Source organism: Chrysoperla carnea, chromosome 3 (assembly GCF_905475395.1).
Source record: "Chrysoperla carnea chromosome 3, inChrCarn1.1, whole genome shotgun sequence".
Taxonomy (NCBI): Eukaryota; Metazoa; Arthropoda; class Insecta; order Neuroptera; family Chrysopidae; genus Chrysoperla; species Chrysoperla carnea.
Genome location: NC_058339.1, coordinates 50,581,080 through 50,598,107, shown reverse-complemented (window position 1 = coordinate 50,598,107; position 17,028 = coordinate 50,581,080). Strand labels below are relative to the sequence as shown.

Genomic DNA, 17,028 nt, shown 5'->3' with positions numbered 1-17,028 from the left:
TTCAAAGGCTGAGTTTGTGCACCTCCTTCATGCACTACACCAGTCCATCACAACTATTAATTAAATTAATTTTGTTCCGAAAGCGAGAATCGAACCCGCTACCCTAAGCATACCGCGGACGGAATTGGTTACTCCTTAAAAAACTGAGCTAGCAGGGCGACTTTTCTTCGTACTAGGCCCGGACTCAATTATTTTATCGACAGAAATTCAAAAAACAGATAAACCTGAGTGTGTGTGCCAGCCACTACAGGCCCAACTTCACAGTCCGGTAAACCTCGTATTGAACTATCTAAAAATTGCTCCACATTCGGAATGTAAATTAAAAACTTTGCAACACGACTTTAATCATAACAACTCATTTGAAAGAATATAGGAGAATTCCCAACAAGTTTCGACTTCTGTTCGACACTTGTGAGAAATACTACGAATAAAATTTTGGTGGAAGCGCTGTGAAATAACTAAAATCTGACTAATATTTTTACTTATTGGTTCACTTTTTTGCATTTGGATTAATTTTTTTCAAAAATTTCTAAGTATTATTTTGTCTTTGTGGAACGTAAAATGCTTTATCACTCAGGTGAATGGTTCTAGAAGAATTTTAAACGTATCTATTTTATTTGTGAGAACAAAGACGCTATTTAGGATTTTAGATTAAATCAATTATTTTATTGTTTTCTATATCATATATGATAATTTTAATTAATTAATTACCAATTAACTTAATTATTAATTAATTTTATTAAATAATTAATATTATTCTTTCCCCTTTGATTTACACTTTTTATAGGTCTAGGGCCAGGTCTAGTATTTGAGTGTCATTTACGGCTACTCTACACAAATTTTCAAAGCCGGATACTTCTCTCAGGGGCATAGTGTTATTGGATTCGCATCCCATTTTAAAGCTATTACCGTCAACGTGTTGCAAAGACGTGTTTAAGTAAAAAAATAAAAAATAATAATAAATTTAGTAAACATTATGTAATTTTTTTTTTTTTGGTCTTAGATACTAAAGTTTCTCCGACAACGACTCCTTAGATATCGCTTTTAGACATTCATTCATCAATTTTAAAATTTTTTTTATTTGTCACGCAATTAAAAGTTTTCCAAACTCTTTGAAAGAAAAGGATCCAGCTATGAAATTTTTCGAAAAGGAAAAAGTTGTAAACACAATCTTGTCAGGAATGTTCCAATTTTCAGACATGAAATAACAATCAAATATTAGTAGCTCCAAATTCTGCAGTCTGTTTTTGCGAATACGGTTTAATTTTATTGATTATATTGCCAAAATGCTCGTAAAGTCATACTATTCTGACTTTTAGGGTAGAAAAGACAACATGAAATTAAATTTAGGGGGTAGTTTTATTTATGAGGGTCACACAAAATATTAATTTCACCCTAAATATCAAATATCAAAACACAAACTTATATTTCGGAAAAACTAAGACAATAAAACTGACGCATAGAACTAAAATGATCCAAGCATTTTTTTTTTAAATAACATGCGGGCACGGAAAAGGTGTAATTTTTCATAACTTTTCCATGCTGCACTCATACAACTACCAATTTTTTGAGAGATTTATTTTTTTACAAATATCAAATTTTTACTTGGATTACAATAGTTTTACCGTCCCAAATTTTTCTTTAAAATATTCCACAGTTATCAAAATTCATAATTTTACTCAATTTTCCTAAATATTTGAGAAAATCTTGGTCTAATCACGGATATCGAGACAGTTAAGTTTTATTTTTCTGGCAGTTTTTAATATCGTTTTGGTATCTGGTAACGATTTTTTATTCTTCACAGAAGAGACAAAAAAGGAGTTATTTGTCTTTTTATTAACACCTACACAGTTAAATAATATTCAAGATTTTAGGGAAAAATAGAACCAACATCAAAAACTAAAAATATTCCTAATAAAATCTACGTTTATTTCACAGCACTTCCACCAAAAATCTAAACATGATATCGTAATAGCCCTTTAGCAGATAATGATATGGAAATTTTTGGAAAATTGATCTAGTCAATGCTAGAAAGAAAGTCATTGGTAACACAATACGTAAAAGAAAACACAGGAAGTTTAAAAGTGTTGAAACTGATGAAAACTGTTACATTTGAACTTTCTCGAGTTAATTACAAAGTATATACCGAATTATCGGGTATACCGAAGTTCGTTTCTTAAAACCCTTTCCAAAAATTCCAATGTTTATGAAATGCTTAAATTGATAAACTTTTGATTTAAAAATAAATTGTTATAAAATTTATTAAAACTTAGCAATAAATCAATGAATAATCTTATCATATTTTAATGATTGATAATCAAAATAAATTTTGTACATACCATGGCATTAAGTCGACCGCGTACAGTAATCCCAACCATAGATCCAAAACGTATTTCAACACCTGGTTCAATCACTAATTCAGCATCACGTTCAATAATTAAATCCTCCCGTATTAAATACGGACTTTTTGATTTTGTAATAATATGTTGTCCATCTTTAATAATACCACCAGGTAATTGTGTAACTAATGGTCCTGCAGATGTCAACGCTAGCGATTCTGATGATAACGATGTGGATGGCGTTGAAGAAGACGTTGTTGTCGTTGATATAAAACTCATAACATGTTGCTGCTGTTGTTGATCACTTGTCGATTGTGCAATAACAAAATAATTTGGACAAAACATTAAAAATATTATCACAAACATATTTAAAGTCCTTTGTTTATAAATATGATATTTATAATTTTTCATCGTTGAAGAATCACAATAATATTTTTGAAAACACAACATTTTTTATTTTAGATCACAAATCAAAAATTTTTTCACATACCACACTCAAAAAAAACAATCTAAATAAACAAACACTAGAGAGTTTTTTTTATTATAAAAAAAGTGTATTTTTTTGTTGTAAACTACATTTGGTACCACAGAGAAAAATCACAGTTTTTCACACAATTTTCATGAATATAATACCTGGATAACGAATTTCTTTTCTATAAATTTTTGTAAACAACATATTAAAAATTATTTATAATAACGTTTTTCTCTATCAATACAAAGGTGCGGTCTTCCAATGTATTATAAGGTATACGTTGTTTTAATTCTTTTCTATAGTAAAGGTATATAATATGTTATTTTTTTAACTAAAAAACTACTTTGTACCACGTGATAACTACGTCACAAAACAGGTATATATGTATATATATACAAATATATGTTACCGTAAAAGTATGTAATAAGTGTAAGGGAGAGTTGACTATATCGTACCAATAGGGTATTCCACTATTTTTGAAAAAGTACTTCAAAATGTTGATTTTGCTAATAAAAAGCCACAAAAAATTTGTTTCGGAAAACTACACACGCTTTCTTGCCAAAAACTTAAATTAAATTTTAAACTTTTTTTTAAACTGTCAAAAACGTGGACATCCAATTTGATGACGTAATATGAGTATCACTATATGAAATAACACAAAAAAGTTTGACAGATATATTACCCAGCTGTCTACACTGAACTAACTGATGGTCTATGACTCATACCGCTATGACATCATCACAGCAAGGCTTACCCGCGTTTCAGGTGTCACGTGATATGCAGTTTAAAAATTACGATTTTTAATTTTAATATTTTAAAAGAAAAATGTGCTTTTATGACTCGAAATCAGAATATTTAAGTATATTTTTACATAAATTTTAACTTTTTTCAAATTTCATGATTTATTTTTGACTAACGATATTACCCTATTGTACCATTTTCCAGACTTTCCACTAATTAATCAATTTTTTCATGTATGCTCCAGTGAAATCTTTGACCGCCAAAAATTGTAAAATGAAATCTGTTAAAATTTTCCAGTATCGATAATATAAACTGTTTTGTGAAAACCGAGGAGTGATACAATTTAATAGGGCTTTTCATTTTAAAATCACGATTCACATTTGTTTCGTACTAAATGATTTATAACCAATGTGATAAAATGAATAACAAATATCTTCTATCTTAGTCCTACTTATTGCTGTCAGTACGAAAAAATAAACTCTGCACTTGCGCTTATGACATGATGAAAAGGCCTATTACTGGTGTGATATAGCCAACTCTATCCTGTACTAGAAAAATTCATAAAAATTATATTAAACTTTCGAACAAATAACTTTTTTTTATATTCAAAAATTATGTTTTTTAATTTTCCATGTTTACATTGATAATTATTTCATAGCCGGCAATACATTTATCCTCTTTCTCGCGTTCCTTTACTAGCACTTCAGAGGGCTTTTTTAGGACTTTTTATTTTTATGAAATGACTTAAAAACAGAACCAAGCGTAAAAACACAGCTTAGTAAAATGTCAAAAAATAAAAATGCTTTTTTTTTTACTCCAAGCCCCGATACAGATTAAGATTTAATTAGATTCGATTTTCTTATATTAAATATAAAATCAGGTTTTCCCAAGATTAAATTTCAATAAATCTTTAATCTCTTGAAAGATTTATTCTTCTTAGAAAAATTATTTTCTATTTTATAGTGGAAGCCACTCTCACTCACTAACAAATATTATGTTCGAAAGATCGTTTGATAGAACTTTGAGTGCTCAAAGTATTTTACTAGGTTAGGTTAGGTTATATTGGCTGTCCACGAAGGACACACTTAGGCTATAGAGCCCATAGTAATACCATATATGTGTTTTATCACTTTTCCGTTAATAATTTCATTTATCAGCTCCTCATACTCAGAAGCTGAGTGCACCTCCTTCATGCATATACCATGCACTACACCAGCCCAACACAACTATTAATTAAATTAATTTTGTTGCGACGGCGGGAATCGAACCCGCTACCCTAAGCAAGCCGAGGACGGATTTAAACGCGATTTCCTTGATTTCCAATTACTTCCAGAATTTGGGTCTATAAGAAATGAATGTCCGAAAAACAACCTCATCTGATCAATTTTACTTAAAAAGTAAACCATATTCGAAAACTTCGCAACAATACCAAGTTACTTCAATAATTATTAAAACTTACCGATAGATAAATAAATCATTTATTGTTTACATTTACAAACAAAAAAAAAACAACTCATTTTTAACCCAACCCCGTTGATATTGAAACAAACTAAATTTTTCACTTTTACTGTAACATTTACTTATAAATATGCATTCATATATTTATAATACGTACGTGTATTATTATATATCGCTATCTCACTCGAATATATTCATAATTAAAATACAGGTAGATGAACACAGGTGTATTTATTATAATATTTAGTTATTTATTTTAATAATAGATAGCATTAGTTATTAAATATTATGTTTTTAACCGTTTTTTTCATTTCAAAATAATTTTAAAATATAAAACGAATATTTATTATGATGAATTAGCTAAACGTATGTGACATGTGCGAATGGTATCAGTCTTATAAATGTACACCTAATGTTATGCATAATGTATGATACGTAATTTAGTATATAAGACGCCAAGCGTATGGAGAATAATTAGTATAAGGCGTACAAAACACATTTTTATCCCTACTACTATTTAAATTCAATATAATTATTCAACATGTTTATGACTCATTCATGTAATTCACAATTTATTAAACTTTTCAGAAAGTATAGGATACTTATACCGAAGTTAATAATTGGTTTAAACATAAGAAGTTTAACAACCGACATAGTTAATTGTTAGAAATACCTATCCTCTTTATACTAGTGTGGCGGTCAAGTTATTGCGAAATAACGATCCTGGTTTGCCTCCTTTTGATACGCATTTTTATCTTGTCTCCAAAGGCGGTTTAACCTGCGTAAATATATATTTTCATTAATTATCTTACCTAAATATGTATTAAGGTATACCATGTTTAGTTCCAAGTATATAACGCTTAAAAATATTGTTGCTACGAACAAAATTTTCGTATAGGTGTTCATAAAATCACCAAAATAGTCCATTTCCGGTTGTCTGTCTGCCTGTCTGTCGTCTGTCGTCTGTCCGTCATTCAATCTCAGGATTGAAAAAGTGGGGTCGAGTTTTTAAATGAGCAACAAAGGTCAATTGGTTCTTGGGTCCGTAGTACCCATCTTGTAAACCGTTAGGGATAGAACAAAAGTTTAAATGTAAAAAATTTTTCTTATAAAAAAATAAACAACTTTTGTTTGAAACATTTTTTCGTAAACATCATTGTTTACCCGTGAGAGCGCATTTTATACGAAAATTGTATAGTATGTATTATATGAGTATATCAGCTATATGTGTGTGACATGTATGTATGCATTATGTGAAAGAGTAATGGTATTTCAACAATTAACTCAGTCAATTGTTTGTTTTCCCTTGTTTTTACTATTATTTAGAGTTTAGCTTTAGAGTATGAATTTAGGGACAGAAAATAATAAGTTGTATGGGTTTTCCCCAAACTACAAATGTATTCAATTTACAAAATGACAACCTTCACACGTGTCAATAATATTCATCAATTAAAATTGTGATTTAATTAAAGACAGTATCCGCTGAAAAAAGAGCGTGGTATTGGGAGACCATGCATCCGACAAATATACTCAAAGAACTTCAATAAAAATTAAAAAGTATTTCTTTTGATTTTTTTTCCATCAATATTATTGTTTCAATGATTCTGCTCTGATAATCAATATATTGATCTATATCAATATTGACTCAATAATATTGAACTTGTGAGATAAACTGGCCTTCAATATTTTTTTATAAATACTTCTTAGACGTTTAATATAGTTACTGTTCAACATCGATATTGTCTCAATATTATTGACTGTGTGAGTAAAAGTTCGTTATATTATTTCATACGTTATATTAATAAACACGTTTTTGATATTTATTATATTTTTAATTAATGCTGAATACATTCACTCTCGTTGGCGGTTGTTAATTTATAAAATATAAAGATGTTCTTGTCCTTAGTAAACAAAATATTGCTGACCTTCAGCTGATGGATAAATGTCTCAGACACCTTAAATATATCTTCTTAATTTTCAAACAAAAATTTTAAAATTATAATTATTTCACAAAAATTAATAGGTAGATTTATTACTCGGCTAAATTTTAATCGTGCGCTGCTTGTATTAATGTTGGTTACTAGCAGTAACCCGCCCGCTGCGCATGACGATCTCACTCATCTCCCCATGCATAGCACTCAAAATATGTGTTACTTTTTATACCCTGTATATATATCAAGGTATAATAAGTTTAGTCCCAAGTTTGTAACGTTTAAAAATATTGATGCTACGAACAAAGTTTTCATAAATAATTTCATCTAATTAGTCCATTTTCGGTTGCCTGTCTATCGTTTTTGGGCAGGATAACTCAAAAACGAAAAGAGGAATTAAGCTGAAATTTTTATAGCGTGCTCAGGATTTAAAAAGTGAGTCTAAGTTCTTAAATAAGCAACCATAAATCGAGAGATTGTGAAATTAATCTAATTATACCACCGAATAATAATACCTGTTCGATATTTTTGATGTTTTGTGTATTATCACTTTTTACATAATTTAATATTTAAATATGCTTCAAGTAATTTAAAATAAAAGCCGCTCAGAATTGTCGAATATATCTGAATATGAAACAAGTAATCAAAATTTTATTTATTATTTATATTGATTTCGGGAGTCGCGAGAGACTACACGATTCGGGAGCTGGAAAAGCAAAACCAAAAGTAGAAGTGGTCTAGTATCCTATAGTCTTTGGTCTAGTATACAAGTCTTTCGTAGTGTCATCTACCCATAAATAAAAGAACTTCGAATTTCATAAATTTAATAAAAACTTATTAAAATATCGAATTTAAAAATAATAATTTTTCCATTCAAATTTTCTTTTAATTGTCTCAACATTTCTTGCCCAGATGTTGTTTTCTAATTCATATTTTACAAACAAATTAAAAATTTTAATTTTTTGAATGACGCCATTATTTAAAATGGACCAATCAATTTAAATCTTAACTGTCATAGTTCATAGAACGTGAAGTCGTGTAGTGTCAAATCTCAAATGTGTCAGTTTTATATTTACCTGAAAAATAAAAACTTAAGATGAGTTTTGTAGCTGAAATTTTAAATAGTCAGAAAGATGTTGAATTGTGTGATATAGACAAAAAGCAACTAGAAATTACTACTCATATTAATAAAATTAAGAAAGAAATAGCTGAATTTTTACAAAACAGATATGTGGAATTCGAACCCATATCAAATGAAGACGAACAACTTATGGAACGATGCAATGAACTCTCAGCTCAAATGGAAATTTTAGTAACGCAAGTTACAGATATTACACAACCTAGGGTAATCGATGCATTACAAGAATTGAATGATTTAAAACGAATTATTGAAGAATCCAGATATGGCCTGGAAATATTGTCCGAACTGTTGAAAGTTCATAAGACATATAGAAATTTTATCGACTATTTTGATAAAACACAATATATAGAAGCTGCAAAATGTGTTGTGGAGCTAGAAAACTTAATTGAAAATCCACATAATGATATTGAGTATTTAGATATTTTCGACTCGTTGAGGCATCATACGAAATTAAGTCGGATAAATTTAATTTCATCGGTAACAGAAACCTTCAAAACATCAATAGAATTAATCAACAACAAGGACATTATTCAAATTAAGATCGATCTATCTGAATTTGATAACTTGCAAAATGCATTTATAGTTTTAATTCAAATGAATGCGAATTTTGAATGTTTTTCCGAATTAAGTGATTTTCTTATGAAAAACGTATTTAAGACTGTAATTGACAATAAAAGTGCAGTTGATGTGGTTGAAAAAAACAACTCTGTACTATTAAATGTAAAAATACTTGATAATGTTAAGCCATCATTTTATGGAGAAGTTTTAAAAAATTTATTAAATGTATTCGAATTCTTGGAAAATTATTTGAATATTGTTATTGATAACAACAAGTCAGTTTTAAGTTTATTAGGTAATCAAATCGGTGATAGATTTTCCACAATGTTAGTTGAATCATGTTTTATTGAGCTCATACCATCGACACCAAGTGAAATGGAAAATTTTGATTCAATACGAAAAGAAATTGAACAATTTAAAATTCGATTGAATGAATATCAATTTTTGGACGAAAAGAATCGATCATTTGATGAATTTTTGGATAGTGTTGAAATACATTATGCTAATAAAATATGTACGAATATGATTAAAACAGCTGAAAGTATTATGAAAAAAGATTTACATAATATGACTGAGGTAAAATAATTAAAATGTTCTTATTATCCAATCAAATTACACTTTGAAGGTTACAAAAATTCCCATAGAGCTAAAAATTGGTATGAATGTTCAGGATACTATTATAAATGAATTGTGAAAAGTCCCCATCAATCCCTCCTGTGCAAAAAATTTTATTGAGGGGGGAAGTTTGCAAAAATAGGTTTTTTGCGTTTTTCAGTAAAACGGTGAGATTACCAACAAAAATAGTCCAGACAAAATTGTAGATCATTCAATTTTCGTGATATAGCGGTTCAAAGAATTGAAAAAGTTATTTTATTCGTTTATATACATTTTTGAACCGTTATACGAGTAAAAATATGAGTCCCTATATCTTATACTAACAAATTTTAGAATTTTTAGAATATAAATCAACGTCAAGAACTCCGTTCCTATTTTTATTTAGTAGCATGGCCTGAGTAACATCTGTCTTCCATTCAACTGTCAGCGTAGTGATGCTCGTATACCTGCCTCGTTTCAAAGGTCTCATACTCCACAAAATACTGTTAGTCTTAAGTATTGAAAAAGGTGGTGAATTTTCGGAGTTCCTGGAAGACCAGACATCTGTAAAAACTCAAGTGCAGTGTCGAAAAAATTATACTCGAAAGAGTAGCATTGATGCTGTGAAAAGACAGCGCCAAGAAGCAGAAGCTGGTTCATCACAAATAAGTCCTCATATTTTTACTCGTATAACGGTTCATTTAAATGTATTACGAAAATAATTTGTTCAATTCTTTGAACGTCGTTTCGAATCGGTCGAATTTTTATTTTTTTATAATATTTATAACTATTTATTATGATTCGAAGCTATTCGTTTGGACCTCAAGGGTGGCACCAGACCTTACCCACGACTTGCTTATATATAATTTCCAAATGTATCTGTATGTACTTTAAGATCTTTTGAATTATGTATCTGTTTTCAGAGGTATCAATTATCTAAAACAATTCATTTCTTATTATTCAGGTTGAAATCAGTGAAACGATGGATCATTCTGTTTTAAAATGTCAAATTTCAACAAATGTGATTGAATTAGAAACATATGTTCGCAATGGATTGGACTTGATAAAGCAAGATTCTGAAAAAGTGTCTAAAAAAATAGTTTCAACGATTGAGCAAATGATTTGTCTTTATTACACACTTGTACCACAACATCATAAGAAAATGTTAGAAACCATTCCTCAACAAATCGGTAAGGACATTTAAAAACAATTGTTTGTAAATATTTAAACCGAATCATCTATCGAATAATTGTCATCAGGAAAATAGGAAATTACCAAGAGATTATGAATCAATGTAAATCAGAGAAATCTAAGAAGGTTCCAAAAATCTAGGGAGCTACTCAACAAATTTTATTGTTTTTTGGGGCTTGAAATACTTTAGACAATAATACTTATCAAATTTCCAAATTCATAAATTTAATATTTATATTTTTTCTGGATTTAGAATATAAGGTCTTTTATAAGTTTTTATCTAAAACGTAGGCGCTTTATTCGGTTCTTTTCTCGTCGGGCTTTTCTTAAGAGTGTGCTGCACACTCTTGACCATTCCTTTCAATTATTATTATTATTAAAAATAATTAAGTGAGTGAAATCTTTATTTTTCAGCCTTATTCTACAATAATTGTATGTATTTAGCATACAGTTTAAACAAACTTGAAACTGAGTATAATCCAAAATTAAAAGAGTTAAATATGGAGATACTTCACTTGGATGATGTTTTATGTAGACTCCGATCAACTGGTAAAAATATGTTTGAAGAACAATTAAAAGTACAAAAGAAACAAATGTTGGATATCATTAAAGATTCAGGTAAGCCGCCACCCATGGGGAAAGTGAAAAATCGCGCCGCATTACCGAAATTTTACATACAATGAATAAAGTTTGATATACAATCTTTTAATGAAATGACTCATTCTCATGACTCTGTAGTAGAAAATTTAATGAAAATAGGCCTAATTATATTTAAAAAAGGGCAAGTAATATGATTACTAAAGGAGTCAAGAATGACATTGAAAGTATAAACTCTGAAATAGGTCTCTGACCGTTGGCAATTTTTGATTACCCTCCGAATTTTGGAATTATCAACAGCTAAAATTATGTACTTTAATCCATTATTGAATCCATTATGTAGAACCAAAAATTCCATAGGAACTCAATCTAGTTACCAAAAACTTTTCGATCCATGATTCTCGTTACCCAACCAACTCAACCTATTGAAATTGGGTGCTAACTTGGTTGTTTTTATACCATGTATATATGAAATATACATAGTATATTAAGTTTCGTCCCAAGTTTGTAACGCTTAAAAATATTGATGCCACGAACAAAATTTTGGTATAGGTGTTCATAGAATCACCTAATTAATCCATTTCCGGTTGTCCGTCCGTCCGTCTGTGGACACGATAACTCAAAAACGAAAAAAGATATCGATTTGAAATTTTTACAGCGTACTCAGGACGTAAAAAGTCAGGTCAAGTTCGTAAATGAGCATCATAGGTCAATTGGGTCTTGGGTCCGTAGGACCCATCTTGTAAACCGTTAGAGATAGAACAAAAGTTTAAATGTAAAAAATGTTGCTTATAAAAAAATAAAAAACTTTTGTTTGAAACATTTTTTTGTAAACATCACTGTTTACCCACGAGGGCGTTAATTAGGTGCAAATTTTATTAATATAGAAATATCAAAGTGAATATCTTTTGTTATTTACGTGACGTCAAAAAAAAACAATTGCGCATCAACACTTGCGCATTATATGAGAATATCAATTAAATATGTCAGATATGTATGTATGTGAAATGTGACAGAGTTATCAACACTGCCTATACATGGTATTTCAACAATTAACTCAGTCAATTGTTTGTTTTCACTTGTTTTATTTCTGTTTAGTTTTTATGTAAATCGCTTATAATTGATAAAATATCAAGAAAATGGATTTTATGTGCGCTCGATTTAAAAGTTCGTTTTGATTGGGTAACGAGAATCATGGATCGATATGTTTTTGGTAGTTAGAAAGAATTCTTATGAGCATTTTATAACGTTTTTTGTAAAATGCCAGAAAATGACTGCGGCACGTATCTCCGTTTCAAAATAAACGCAACAATATACAAACACATCGGTTTAGATGTTGTGTGGATGAATTTTAATATAGATAGTGAATTTTATTTAAGTTAGTAATGGCTATTAAAATTTCTAGATAAATTTGCGAAATTGAGTTTACATAACATGACTTTTTCTAGATTGATACGTTTGTTTTGAAAAGGATTATACATGTAAAATTCCAGAGAGAGATATATAATATGTATTTAATTTAAATATTTCTTTTTCTTATAATTTTTAAGGATTAGCTACCTTAGGTCAAGTACCGGAATTGGATGGTAATACTGAAAAATCTATAAGACAGTGTTTACGACAATTAGAACTACTTCAAACTGTATGGAAAAAAGTTTTACCAGTGAATGTATACGATGCAAGTTTGGGTGAATTGTTAAATACGTTAGTAGAAGATCTTATTCGACGAGTATTATCTGTTGAAGATATATCAGCGACAGCAGCTACACAGCTTGTTTCTTTCTATACTTTAGTTTTGCAACGGGCACCTAAAGTGTTCACTGTAAGTGTAAATAATATGAAATAACTTGATAAAATATAAATGATCACAAATTATTTTTTAGGAACCTAAAGAAATACATAAACATGTAAATTTGTGGATGAAATTACAAGAAATTATCTTTTTATTAGAAGCAAAATTAGCTGATATTGAAAGTCGTTGGGCGGATGGTAAAGGCCCATTAGCTGTAGAATTCAAACCCCAAGAGCTTAAAAATATTATACGTGCTTTATTCCAGAATACAAACCGACGTGCAGCGCTTTTAAATAAAATTAAATAAACTTTTTCTACTTTATTATTTATACTTTATTTGTTAACCTGTAACAAACTACTCCAATATCAAATTTTCATTAGTCACAGGAATACTAGACTATTCACAGAAATTAGTTGCGTTAAACAAAGTTAAAACTTATTATGGGAATTGGTAAAACGTATGGGATAGAAAAATTTAGCATTGAATTCATTTCATAGGAGTTGGAACATTTGTTTTTGCGTATTATGTATAAATGATTTTATTTATAATAATCGGCAGAAAAAAATCGTATAAATATGAAAATTGGAAAACACTCGTACAACGATGTAAACCTCCTATCTTTATTTCTAAACTTCTTTATCAGTAGTTCAAATAGCAGAAAATATATACTATGGGCCCACGGTCTAATTCGCTTAGTCATTGAATGTATTAGTATACAAAGAGGTCAATGCGCTTAGTGCAAAAACAAAATAAGCGCCATCACCTCGAAGAAATTATTTAATTAACGGTAAGTTTTGTAATATTTTGCATTTAAATATTGCCAGTTAAAATATTTTGAGTTTCTACACAAAATGATGAGTGTCAACAAGAGAGATTAATTAGGTTCCCAGGAATTCTAACTTTGCATTTTAATATATGAATTTTGAATTATAGGACTATCATAAAAAAACGCATGAATTAAAAACTTCAGTATAGCTAAAAAAGGCGCCATAAATCCGTAATTTAAACCCAAAAAACATAAATAAATGGTCTACTCGAGTCAAAGTATTACTTTCGTACGGGTCTTTTGGATATAATTGTATTTCTTGGAGCAACACTTGGTATAATGTACTTCTTAAGATGTTATCAGAAATTTGTTGCGCCCATTTAAAAAAAAAAAAATTGATTCAAACCTCTACTTACTCTATTCAAAACCACTTAATTAAGAATCTTAGTGTGAAGTTCTTAAATTTCACTTTTCTATTCTGCACTCAACAAATAATCGATAAAAATTTGAAGACATTCAGTTGACTTTTATTTTCATAATTTTAAAAGACAGTCCAATAATTTAAATTAAGGAATTAAAAAATGCTTCTCTAAATAATTATTTACAATAGCTTTTACCGCTATATAACAATTTGTTAAGAAATAGGTGATTCGGTAAAAAGATTTATTTTCACTCGAACCAGGACTTCTTGGATTCATGTCAAGCGCTCTACCAATTAGGCTATTCGAGTTCTAGACACGAATGCAATTTTTTCAACTCAATGAATTTTTTAAATTTGTTTATCCACTTATTATTACTTATTATTGTTGTTTACTTATAATTATGCATACGATATTTACATCATGGTCTGTCTATTCGATTATTTTTGATGTAAAATGCTACATACATGCGTAAACTAAATATTGACAAATATCTTGTCTGGAAATCTTAAATAAAGAGAATTGAAAAAAATACACTCGAACCCGAACTTCTTGGATTCGTATAAAAGATTTATTTTCTATTTATTGTTTAGTTCATGAAAAATTAAAGATTGGCTTTTAAAGAATTTGTTCACTTTTTTTTGATAAATCTAAATCTGAAAAACTAAAAACTTACTGAAATAAAATACGAAAAAAACAATTTTTATTTCTGATCATAAATTATATTTAAAGATTTTTACAATTATAAAATAATTTTAATTTTTACATTTCGTTTTGTTTTGAAATAAAAAAAAATTAAATAATATTCAAAAATAAGTCGATCATTATTAAAAAAAAAACGTGGAAGTAATAATTACAAATAAGAATTATAAACATAAATGCCTAATTTTTTTTATTTAGTATGAAAAAAATTCGTAATCAGTCAAAATAATAAGAGAGAATTGATTAGCTTTATAAAAAATAGGCATTCATGTAGCAATAAAAATGTAATCAATATGTGTTCGATTAATACGGGGATACAATTCTTTAATTCACGGAAGAGAGTATTTAATAAATTACATCATACATAATGCAACAGGTTTTGTTCGAAATTTCTAAAGGAATTATTCCTTTTGTCTTATATTCGAGCCAAATATTTATGAAGATCTAAAATAAGACTCCAGCTATTTCAAACAGGAGGGCACAATATTATTCATAATACTAAATTTTTATAACAGGGGGGATCGGAGTAATTTTATTGCTAAACCGAGTTATTAGTTCTTATCAAATGAGGTGCCACAAGAATTCGATACGATATCGTTATTTTGTTTTAAATAGTTGTTCACAATAAAATTTACATTTTTACCGTACTAAGAAAAATAAAAACTTTCGGTAGAAATAGAATTCTTATGGATCTTATTAATACCTTCCTCGAGCAACTGGAGACCTTGATCTGTATCTGGATCCACCTTCACTGTATCCACTTCGGCCACGGCCACCACCTCCAAAACCACCACCACTGTCGCGACCACCACCTCTGGTGCGGCCACCATCACGGCTTCGTTCTCTATCATAGCCACCACTTTGTCTGCGACCACCATAATCGTCGTAACGACCGCGACCGCGTCCACCACTACCACCACGGCTACCGCGATAACCACCACCACGATCACCGTAACTACTTCTACCTGGACCACCACGTGAAAATCCTCTGCCGCCGCGACTACCACGCCGGCCACCACCACCACCCCGATTACCACGTCTGCCTCTGGCGATTTCAACTCGTAATTTGGAGCCCATAATTTCTGTTCCATTCAAATTATCGCATGCTTTCTCTGCTTCATCTTGATTAACAAATTCAATAAATGCGAAACCAGGTGGGTTAAATGCTACCCAAACTGAATTCAATTTTCCATATTTTGTAAATTCAGATTCTAGATCTTCTTTCTTGATGCTGTCACTTAGGTTTCCGACGAATACACGTGTACCTTTGCTGTAGTCGCCCATGTCGAATTGTCTGTGGAACGGACGACATTGATAGTATATAGAGCAAATTGCTCTCTTTGAATACGTTTACGATAGGGCGAATTCGCAAAGAAATCGTGGGTATGTTTTTACATGTTATTTCATATATTGTACGATAAAAATAATAAATAAAATACGTAGCAAAAAAAGTCGGCGAAAAAGTTAATGAAAAATTCATACTTCTTATTTCGAAGAATGCGTCGAATTTCAACAACGATTATGTATTAAAAATTGAATAAATTGATTGAGCAGGCTGTTGTTGAAATTAAATTCGTCGCTATTTTTTAAATCAAGTGCCAAAGTCACTTAAAAATAACGCCGATTTTTTCTACAATAATAATGCAATGTTATGTATAAATGGCGCGGATATGATCCACCCAAGGGCAAAGATGAATAATTAAAATGTAAAACAACCAACGATATTCGCTGCCAAATACGTCGATATAAAATTAAATTCGTAGATTAATAAATTCGATAGTCGATGTTTAGTTACCCTGTTTATTCGAAGTGAAGATTTGTCGGTTTTTCTTACGTTTACTTTGGCACTTTTTAGACGTTTTCTATTCGTAGCTTTCAAACAAGAACGCAGTTATGATGCGGCTTCTTGACCGGCTTGTTAAGTCAAGCTACAAGCTAGGCAAAGGGTGGGGCAAATCAATAATTTCTTTAAATTTATTTTACGAAATATCAAAGCCATATATTGAAAATTAAATTTAATTATTGAATGTCGTTTAACAATTTATAATATACAATTCACAAATAACAATTTTTCATTTGTTATTACCATTTTAATTTAAGGAAATTACATATTTAATCTCGAAGGCAAATTACGAAGATTTTAGCGCGAATTTCAATTTTAAACCGGTAATAAACAAAAATTATAAAAAAAGGAACAATGATTTAACAACTGAATTAGAAATATTTTACTTAAATTAAATAAATATTTAAATTTCGTATTATAATTATATAATGAAAACAAAAAACCTTTTCGATATTGTTTTGAAATGTTATTAGCGGAAGCGGA

General features: G+C 29.5%; 3 protein-coding genes across 3 annotated transcripts in view; 1 reads left to right on the top strand and 2 right to left on the bottom strand.

Annotated features, from left to right (window-relative positions):
• The window catches only part of LOC123294656 (protein bark beetle), a 60,425-nt gene extending 57,749 nt beyond the window's left edge, over positions 1-2,676 (bottom strand). The window contains exon 1 of the mRNA XM_044875756.1: positions 2,340-2,676. Within this exon, the coding sequence (XP_044731691.1) occupies positions 2,340-2,618 (279 nt within the window). The 5' untranslated portion in view covers positions 2,619-2,676. The remainder of the gene's footprint in view (positions 1-2,339) is intronic.
• A 5,294-nt stretch (positions 2,677-7,970) lies between these two features.
• Positions 7,971-13,136, top strand: LOC123295197 (centromere/kinetochore protein zw10 homolog). Its single transcript, XM_044876447.1, has 5 exons — positions 7,971-9,216; positions 10,199-10,424; positions 10,840-11,043; positions 12,573-12,844; positions 12,906-13,136. Exons 1-5 carry the CDS (start codon positions 8,038-8,040, stop codon positions 13,119-13,121), a joined length of 2,097 nt encoding a protein of 698 aa, XP_044732382.1. The 5' UTR covers positions 7,971-8,037; the 3' UTR covers positions 13,122-13,136.
• A 1,777-nt stretch (positions 13,137-14,913) lies between these two features.
• Positions 14,914-16,644, bottom strand: LOC123294802 (RNA-binding protein Rsf1). Its single transcript, XM_044875955.1, has 2 exons — positions 16,498-16,644; positions 14,914-15,996 (listed from the first exon to the last, which is right to left on the bottom strand). The coding sequence occupies exon 2, from the start codon at positions 15,984-15,986 to the stop codon at positions 15,399-15,401; it is 588 nt and encodes a 195-aa protein (XP_044731890.1). The 5' UTR covers positions 15,987-15,996; positions 16,498-16,644; the 3' UTR covers positions 14,914-15,398.
• Between the last annotated feature and the right edge of the window lie 384 nt (positions 16,645-17,028).

Bases quoted from the DNA above. Each gene is read 5' to 3' on its own strand.
- LOC123295197 (XM_044876447.1), top strand. From the start codon at position 8,038: ATGAGTTTTGTAGCTGAAATTTTAAATAGTCAGAAAGATGTTGAATTG. The intron at 10,425-10,839 runs GTAAGGACATTT...TTTATTTTTCAG, and splicing joins AACCATTCCTCAACAAATCG to CCTTATTCTACAATAATTGT. The intron at 11,044-12,572 runs GTAAGCCGCCAC...ATAATTTTTAAG, and splicing joins GGATATCATTAAAGATTCAG to GATTAGCTACCTTAGGTCAA.
- LOC123294802 (XM_044875955.1), bottom strand. From the start codon at position 15,986: ATGGGCGACTACAGCAAAGGTACACGTGTATTCGTCGGAAACCTAAGT.